The sequence below is a fragment of the Sinocyclocheilus rhinocerous genome, unplaced genomic scaffold (genome assembly GCF_001515625.1).
Source record: "Sinocyclocheilus rhinocerous isolate Xijiao unplaced genomic scaffold, SAMN03320098_v1.1 scaffold1603, whole genome shotgun sequence".
NCBI classification, from domain to species: Eukaryota; Metazoa; Chordata; class Actinopteri; order Cypriniformes; family Cyprinidae; genus Sinocyclocheilus; species Sinocyclocheilus rhinocerous.
Window position 1 is genome coordinate 652,075 of NW_015623880.1, and position 10,089 is coordinate 662,163.

The 10,089-nt window shown below is 35.4% G+C and overlaps 1 protein-coding gene across 1 annotated transcript in view; it reads right to left on the reverse strand.

The window, feature by feature from the left end:
* Nucleotides 1-10,089, reverse strand: part of LOC107737386 (ephrin type-A receptor 7-like) — an 83,198-nt gene that overhangs the window by 54,906 nt on the left and 18,203 nt on the right. Inside the window, exons 4-5 of the mRNA XM_016548876.1 lie at nucleotides 8,772-8,931; nucleotides 8,443-8,461 (exon numbers count right to left, since the gene is read on the reverse strand). Of these exons, the coding sequence (XP_016404362.1) occupies nucleotides 8,443-8,461; nucleotides 8,772-8,931 (179 nt within the window). The remainder of the gene's footprint in view (nucleotides 1-8,442; nucleotides 8,462-8,771; nucleotides 8,932-10,089) is intronic.

The window sequence follows — 10,089 nt, forward strand, 5'->3', positions numbered from 1 at the left end:
TCTTTTTTTTTTTTTTTTTTGTAGTTTACAGATCATTTATAAAACAGCTGTTCACACACACACACACACACACACACACAAAAAAAAAACATGATAGTTGTGGAATTTCAATATTTAAATGACAGCATTAATATATAATAATTAGATTTCACATGCCATTTGCCAGCTTTGGGCAATATTAAAACTATACTGTTTTGTTTACATAAAAACTAAATATTATAACTAAAATCTATCATTTTTGATAGATTTGATAAATTATCGAAATGGACAATATCAAACTTCTATACTATTTTGACTAAATAAATTAATAATATATTAATAAATACAATTAATAAATAAAAATAACTAAAATATAATGGACAGTATGAACATGGATATTCATTTTGAGATTTTTTTTAAAGATAGAGATTTTTAAGATTACATTGCACTGTATTAAATTATTTTTAATAATGATTGTTTTGAGTGTTAGAGGATGGCAAATGTAATCTAAATGTAAAAATAGTGTAATTGAGTATGAACAAGTAAATGTAAAGTATCATCCGAAACCGATAAATTAAATACTGTATCTCTAATATGAACTGATAAATAATATGGTACCAGTATATTTTGCATATGCTGTCTATATTGTGTAGTATACTTTGGGCATTCTGAAATAAAGTTTGCAATTGTACATTTTAAGTGATGTCTGGGTCGTTTTGTCGCTACAAAACACTGCCAGTGTAAACTCCCCCTTGAGTCGTGTCACCAGTGCCGCCAGTCTGCAAAACTGGGGACATTTACTAACAAAACAATTGCTACATTTGCATGAGGGGAAAGAGCAAGCATTAGAATTGTGCGAATGGTTAATATGACACTTAAAGTTTACTCATCATTAAAGCTAAAGGCACACACATCCATCCATATTCATCAAAGTAGGAGGGGAACGAGTGAACGGAGGAGATGAAAGGGCCACCTGTGGCAGGTGAAGAGATGTGGTCTGTCTCTCCATCTCTCTCTTCTCTGCATCCATCTCTCAAGCTCCAAGCACAACTTCGCCTACTGATGCTAATGATGTCCCTCCAACTCCATTCCCCTCGGGGAGAGTCTCAACAAATACACAGGGAGACTCATCCTCCAGGGACTTTAGCATTCTATTTCTATGGTTACCTGTAAGAATAAGAATAATAACACTAATTGGCTCCATTTGGCAGGGCCTTCTCATTCTGCTCTTGAGTGGAAGAGATCAAGGGATTGTTTATCTTTATATGGACAGCTGAGACAGGAAGGGCCTCAAGTCAAGCTGTGATTGAGCATATCTATTCAAGCGACAAGGTAGCACTGAGATGAATCACTTTTCAATGATCACCATGGAGAGGTCCTATTGATTTAATTCTCGCAAAATGTTAAATAAAAGCACTGTAATCCAGGCATGTCCACAAGTCTTTCATCTGAAGTCCGAGTCAAGTCTGAAGACTAGGGATGGAACGATTACCGGTTTCACGATAAATCACGATAAAATGCCCTGATGGTTAGTATTACCGTTTAAAATTTAATTATCATCAAAACCGTGTTTGATTATCGCGCTTTTGAAAACTCGCGGTAAATCCTGTCCAGCCAGCATCAGTCTGACGCAAAGACTTTAAGCTGGATTCAGAGTCAAGTCTGGAGTCTTTCATCACAAGTCCGAGTCGAGTCTGGAGTCATTTCATTAACTGTTGCAAATAAATTCTCATCATTAATAATCCTATTTACCAGGTTGTATTTTAAAGACAAAATATGTTCCAGGGATACTATTAAGATTCTACCTCAAATTGCCTTCCTCTACCTGTACATAGAGTCAATTCAAGATACAAAAATACATAAATACTTGTACAATTATTCATTTTGAGGAAGTCTGTTCATATTCAAAATCATCTGTTACACCATGATGAAGCCACTAGATGCTAATCTAATTCTAGATCTAATTAATCACAAATTAATCACACATCAATTTTAGCTGAGAATATGCCCACCAAAATATCATTTATAAACATTGTGTTAGATGAGTAAAGCATTGGATAGACATTACAAAATGTAGCTTTAGAAAGAAATATTTTGATTCAACATAGCATAAATAATGATAATAGATGGACATAAATGGTTTTTAAAAAATAAGTATTGAAATATGAAAAGAATGATAAAATGTTGTGCTCGGTTTAAGGCAAGATTTTTCGTTCATGTTTTTAACAGGACTCACTGCAGCATATATGTGAGTTAATGTTGCTAACCTTTGTGAATGCGTTTTAAGACGTGATACGTTCTAGGATTTGATGCAGTCATTCCGGTATCTTTAATTGTTTTCCCACATTCACTGCATCTATCCAATCTTCATGAAGTTCCTGATTCTGACACACTAATATAACCACATGTGAGATCACAGATATAGTAAAAGCATATAAGTGAATTACAAGTTCTTGCTTTATGATATCAGTAGTTAAGGAAAAAAGACTAGAGTTGTGTTTAAAATATTCACAGGTCCTTCTTGTTGAGTCGAGTCTGAAGTCTAATAAAATGCGACTCGAGTCCGAGTCAATAACTCGAGTACCCATCTCTGCTGTAATCCAATAACAACCCATGATGTTGTTCTAATTTCATAATTTGAGGCTTTGTACGAAACTGCCCAGTCCGTCAATCACTTAAAGGGGTCATATGATGCGATTTAAATTTTTCCTTTCTCTTTGGAGTGTTACAAGCTCTTAGTGCATAAAGAAGATCTGTAAAGTTGCAAAGACTAAAGTCTCAAATCCAAAGAGATATTCTTTATAAAAGTTAAGAGTCAACCACACCTACCTAAAACGGCTCGTTCTAACACGCCTGCACAATGTTTCTGTATGAAGTTACGGTAGCTTCAAGGGAAATTGGTTTCAAATGGCTTACAAGGCACCACGCCAGATGATCTAGAACCAATTCATTCGAGTTTTAGACATCCAAGCAAATATTTAATGAATGCAATAGGTATTTCTCTATTGTAAATGCATATTGCAAATGCATAATGTACAATTTTTTATTTTTACAATTTATTATCAATTTTTTCTTACAATTTATCTCTTTGTATACATGGAATCATAATAGAACATTTGACATTCATGAAACAATTTTCTTCTAATTTTCTTTTCTTTTTTTGGAGTACAGAGTGAAAACAATGAGTATAGAGTGAAAACGGCTTAAGCAAGACCTTCCTATTGAGTGTACATCTGGTGTCTGGAGAGTCCTGTTGTGGTCTTTTTTCGTACACTGTTGAGAGCGTCATCGTCTGCTGGTTAACAAAAAATGCTGTCCGAGTTTACTGCTCTCATTTGCTCTTTCACACACAAGTGCATATGTGTTTCTATATATGTAATCTGTCACCTCCTCTGCAGTCTGCTTTGAGACTGATTCTGCAGGGACGCTGGAGGAAGTCTGGGGGAAACTGGGACAAATATCTGCCACAGACAGCTTGATTCTCTACACCACAAACCAAACTATTATTTTAATGGGTATAGAGTTTGCTTAAAGCCTGGGAACACTCTTTCACACTCGGTCTTTTTTGCTTTCCCCTTCAACCTTCTTTTAAAGTATGTTTTTAAACCCACACTGTATTGATTGTTTAGACTCAAACCTCCCACAGTCTGTTCACGGAGTATCTGATGAAGATTATAAACAAAACTGCTAACTTCTATTTTTTCCTGTGTTTTCAGTACAGTCGTACATGGAAAGGGCCGTGCCATTTGAATGATTTTTTTCACAACGGTCTATTGTTGTGTTATAATCTATTTCGGATAAACCCGCCCTTAAATGGCATGTAAAAACAAAAAATGTGAATGATTGCTTTATATGCAGGTCTTTCCCTGTCCAAGTAGGCAGTTCTTGGCCAGAATGAGCTGCAATGTGGACCAAACTTTAAGCCTTTAGTCAAAAGTCTGGCAGATTAGATTAAGTGCCACATTTCTAACAGTGATTTTTAATAAGTAAAGGAGCTGAATATCCTTTCAATCCAAAAAGTGAGATAATTAATGTGAAAAAAGATAATAAAATCATCTTTGAGATCAGGAAAATGTGGTCACGATTCTTACCCTTGCTGTTTTCCTGCGATAGAATGTTAATTAGGTCAACCTGCTGATTGTGTGTGTATGTGTGCGTGTGTATGTGAAGCCTAAAGTCTCAGGCCAAGCAGCACTGGAGCTTAGCTCAGGAATCCAGTTGTTATCTGCACATTGAGCAGATCTTGACTGTCTTAGTGGTACTCCTCCTAGTAAAGGAGAATTCACCCCAAAATCTTGTAATTTACTAACCATCAAGCCGTTTCACTCCTGTGTGACTTTATTTTTTTCTCTGGAAAAAAATTCACACAAGGTGAATTTTAGAAATATCATATTTTCAGTTTAATGAAAGCTAATGGCTTTCATGTAACATTTTTGTTGACTACATATTTTTTTTAGTCAATTTTGAAGTGAATAATTACTTAAATTTTGGTCTGCTTTTTACACAAAAGATATCATAGTATATGTTCTTCTGTTCAAATTATATTGTAATATTTTTGTTGTTGTTTTTTTTATTGCATTGATTTGATCAAAAAGACAGTAAAAACAGCAATACTGTGAAATATTACTTCAATTTAAAATAATTGTTCAATTTGAATATATTGTGAAATGTAATTAAATTAATTTATTCCTGTGATGGCAAAGCTGAATTTTTAACAGCTATTACTCCAGTCTTCAGTGTCACATGATCCTTCAGAAATCATTCTAATATGCTGATTTGCTGCTCAAGCAACATTTCTTATTATTAGCAATGTTAAAAACAGTTCTGCTTAATATTTTTTGTGGAAATCGTGATAATTTTTCAGGATACTTTGATGAATATAATGTTCAAAAGAACAGCATTTATTTAAAATACATTATATTATATTTTTATATTATATATTATTTATTGTATATTATATTATTTTATATTATATTTAAAAAAAAAAATTAAACAATGTAAAAGGTAGTGTATATAGAATATAGTACTACAGGTTGTATTTATAATGCTTTTTGCCACAGAAGAAAGAAAGTCATGCTGGTTTGGAATGACATGAGGGTGAGTAAATGAGAATGTTCATGTTTGAGTGACTATCCCTTAGTGTCCCAGAGGGCCGCAACTTGTGAACCGTGTTTAAACAGTCCAGCCACTAATCCTTAATCTACAAACATGGTGCCTGAATTTTGGCCTCACTTGTACCAAGCACCAAGGATTGAGGGATGGAGCTAGAGAGAGATGGCCGAGAGAGGCTGGTTTAATTACTGTACTCCTGTCCCTTAGCAACTGTGGGAAAAAGAAAGTCTCATCCTCAGGGACACGTCAACGAATAGAGGTGATGATTCCATGGGGTTGAAGAGAGCTGAAAAGAGAGTATGTAGGTTATGCGCTTTCGCTTTATCTCTTTCTCTTACTTACTTTCTCACTTTTTTAATGTCTCCCGCTCTCCCTTTTCCTCTTTTTCTCTCTGTCACAAAGTCCCACCCTCCTACCGGCCATTCCAGACCTTCGCTAGTGCCTACACCACGCACAGCTGTCGAGTGATTGATGTCATCTCTGAAAGCTGTCAAGAACTCCCCTCTTTCGTTCTATCTAAAAAGAAAAAAAATAAACTTATCTCGTATGCAGCAGGCTCTCCTAAGTATCGCCCATTTATCTTGACGCCTCACAGGTTGTGGTAAACCGGGTGAATTTATGCTATGCCATTGGGATTATTTTGTGCTGTAGCTAAAAATCTCAAATAAGTGAATATTTCAGAAAAACTTTGTTCTATTTTTCTTTTCTTTTTTTTCTTCCTTTCAACAATGACAGACCTTTCTTCAAGTGAATATTAATTCCTTTCACTCTGGAAATCTGAATTTCATTAAGGCCGCTCTTAATCCGCGTTCTGAGGAGCTAAGTGCGTATTGACAGAGCTTAAGATTCGGTAGGTTTACACCTCGCTCATTTAAAAAGCTGTCCATCAGGGTGTTTATTCAGCGAATGTAAATTCACCCCCAATTACCATTCAGTTCCATGCAGCTTTAAATCCCCCCCAAAAAAGAAGAAATCTTCAGCCCAGACAATTCAGATGGTCACAATAACTTAATCCCGAGATAATTAAGACAAGTCTGGTGAGGACAGTATTTTGAATGCTCAACACTTCAAAAGTGACGCGATTTATGTTTGTTAAAAGTTTTTTGTTTTAGCCCCTTGATTTGCATATTTTTCCCCTCCAGTCACATCCTTATTATCTCAAACTCCTGCCACATCCTTTATGACTCACCGTGATTTAGAATCCTCACTTAATTCTTTGTGGATTTCTTCTTTAACATTGTATCTTTTTGATTTAACGATGCATGGTATCGTCTACATATATTACTGTCGTCCTACACTACTGTCCAAAGGTTTGGTAAAAATGTTTTAATGTTGTTACATTTATTTGATCAAAAATACAGTAAAAACAGTAATACTGTGAAATATTATTACAAAAAAATAAATATTTTTCTATTTGAATATATTTTAAAATGTAATTTATTCCTGTGATTGCTAAGCTGAATTTTCAGCAGCTATTATTCCAATCTTTAGTGTCACATGATCATTCAGAAATCATTCACATATGCTGATTTAGTGCTCAAGAAACATTTGTGTTCTTTGTGAAAAAAAGTGTTAATTTCTCTCTCTCAAAAAAAACAAACTGAGGTGTGTATAATCTCTGTAGTATCTCTCATGCATACTTATGCATCACCTTTAAGGGCCTGTGTCATCTTCTTAACTGCATTTCCACATTGTACAACTCATGCATGACTTCGCCATTAATTTTCCCTCTGGACGCCATAGAGAGAAACTAGATGACTCTTAATGCCTGCATTCTATGTGCATTTTTCAGCAACGTTTTCATGCCCAGACAGAGTAACAACAGCCAGACAGTGGTCAGGCGAGTAACAGATCTGATGTGTATTTGGAGGGAAAGAGAAAGAGAAAGGCAGAGGAGACGAGAGTAATTGTGTGGTGAATTCAAGGCCTGTGTTTTCTCTGTTCTCTGATTGAGGGGGGCAATGGGCAACAATTAGACTATCGTGTTTTAGTGTGATCATCTCTTTTGGAAGGTAGTGGTGAGACAAATGTTGGGGAATTACTGTAATGGAATGGAATAAAGAAGAAAGAAGAAATGAGGGTGGATACAGAGTGGAAAGTACTATAGAGGTAAAGTGTAGTTGAATGATTAATGCATGACATATGTGTCATCTGCACATTTGCCCTGATCCACAACAGCACAGCTAGGGTCTAATATGTTTCTCTCATCTACACAAATTCATTAGTCATTCTCTGTTGTCTATTGTAGCATCATAGCACAATTAACCAAATTAAAATCATCACCATATGCCTTTGTGCGATGATTAAAAAACAAAAGGGACTCAGGATGTGACTCAGGATAGATAATAATAATAATAAATAGACAATATTATATTACAATAATATAATATAATATAATATACCAATAAATAAATAATTGTAAAAAGTAACTGTGTTGGCAAGAGTAATTTCTATGGGCAGCAGAGTGTGGGCAACATATAACTCACTTCTTTGTCCTGTTAGTTTGTAATTTTTGTTTCAATATCATTTTATGGCTTTTTGTTCTTCTGCCTCAATATCGAAGCAGTGTCTTTATGAGATGTTTAAGGTCCATAATACTGAAGCTCAATTCACAATGTTTGTCAAAATAACTTACAATAAAAGTTTTTTTTTCAAATATCATACAGCCCTAATCCTTGTTTTAATGCACTCTCTCCATCTCTTTGTCTTCAGGAAGTGAAGCACATTCTACCTGATTGAACCTGTCCTTGAGCATATTTCCAGGTAGATCGACTCGCCCTGAACTCCCTCCCCGCCTCTCTTCACCCTTGTCTGGCCTGTGTAAATAAGTCATCAATGGCTTTGGAATAGCTGTGCTATTCAAAAAGAGAGATGGCCGAGGAGAGGAAAGAAGAGGACAGGTGGTTATTAGAAGGGAGGGGAGAGGAAAGAACTGCTGAGACCTGCTTCCGTTAGTTCCGACTGTAATTACCGGAATCATTATGCCTATTCAAACTGAATCCAAACACCTGCCTACTCAGATTTTTGAGCTAAGTTGATTTTACTATTGTAAGCTGTAAGACTGGACTATCATGTCTGATACTTAAATTAAGTAAAAACTACTCAGCAGTTAAAACATGTTTTTGTTTCTCCTTATTTTGCCTTGGGTGCCAAGTGTGCCAGGACTGCCACAGTGCACCTCAAAATGAAAGTGACGTGATGTGTGGCCAAGTATGGTGTCCCATACTTGTAATTTGTGCTCTCTGCATTTAACCCATCCAAGTGCACACATACAGCAGTGAGTAGTGAACAAACAGACACACATAGTGACCACACACCCGGAGCAGTGGGCAGCCCTTTTTCCTGTGGCGCCTGGGGAGCAGTTGGGGGTCTCACCTCATTCGTGTTATTGAGGGTGGAAGAGAGCGCTGGTCATTCACTCCCTCCACCTACAATCCCTGCCGGTACCGAGACTCAAACCCACGACCTTTGGGTTACAAGTCAGACTCTCTAAATATTAGGCCATGACTGCCCCTAAAATACAGAGGTGCCTGGTGCCTCTGGTAATTAAAATCTCATCTGACATGAAACAGACAATTGCTTGGGAGTGGGAATGAGATACACTAGTTTGCAGATATAAAGACATATATATAAGGGAAGGAGAGAAAAGGAAGAAGACCAGAGATTCACAGACAGCTCACTCACTAGTGCAGGCGACTGAAGGGGGGTCGGAGAGGGCTCTGTAATAGCCGTCTTCGCAGTCACATCTCCATGAGCCCTCTCTGTCATTATAACTGTGCGCGGGACAACGGGAACACTGAAGATCCTGAGATGAAGACTTGTAGAATCCACGACCACAGGCTGTATGGTGATGGAGAGAAAGAGAGAGAGAATTAGCATGTGTTCATATTTTGTATCATCTAGTGTTTGGATCAGACTGCCCCTTAAGCACTCCCATAAAAACAAAACAAAAAAATGTCTCTTTAATATTTCAATTGTTCTCATAGACACAACTGAGATTCAGTGGAGTGCAAATGGAGACTTTTCAGCTTCTCAGATTCTCAGACCATTATCATACTGTATGTATCTCCTCTAGGGGTTTAGAAGAGATCTCAACATATGCAATTAAAAGAGATTTTAATATGAACTCAAACAATTCTAATTCAATTCTCTCAGGAGCAAATTATCTGAGATATGCTAACCATATGAGTTTTATATTTATAGCCAGTGTTGTTATAGTTAACTAAAACTAAAACTGAGAATATTATTTGTACTTGAATATAATAATAAAATAAAATAAAATAAAATAAAATAAACTTCGAAAACTGAAATTAGAAAGGTTGCCTTAGAAATCTACCTGGAATAAGTTGAAGTTGAAGTACTAAAATTACAAAAAAAAAAAAAAAAAACTAATAAAATGACAAAATTAAAATAAAATAAAGCTAAATATAATTGAACATTATAGCAGGAATTTTGTCAATAATTTTATCATATTATTCTTTTTTTCCGCCTAAGATGTTTTAAGACAAAAGTCGATAAATAGATAAAAATAAATAAATAAATAATAATTAAGAAATATAAAAGGATCAATCTCTGAGCTAGAGCTGCACGATTCTGGATAAATTGAGAATCACGATTTTTTTTTGTCTCAAATAGAGATCACGATTCTCCCACGATTCTGAACTAAACAAAATAATGTGTGGCAAAATATGATTGCTGCAGTCTATTTAAAAGTGTTTAATTAATTTGAATGAAGTATTTTAATATGCACTACCAGTCCAAAGATTTTGAACAGTAAGATTTTTTATGGTTTTTAAAGAATTCTCTTCTGCTCACCAAGCCTGCATTTATTCACTGTATTTCATATGTGGAATTGCCAATGAAGCACCATCATCATGTATTACCATTTGCATTATAATTAGACAACATTAAATACCTAATAAAATGATTTTTCCCCTTTATTCAGTTTTTCATGACTTTATAATTCATCACTAAAAACTTTGGTGTTAATTAACCTTC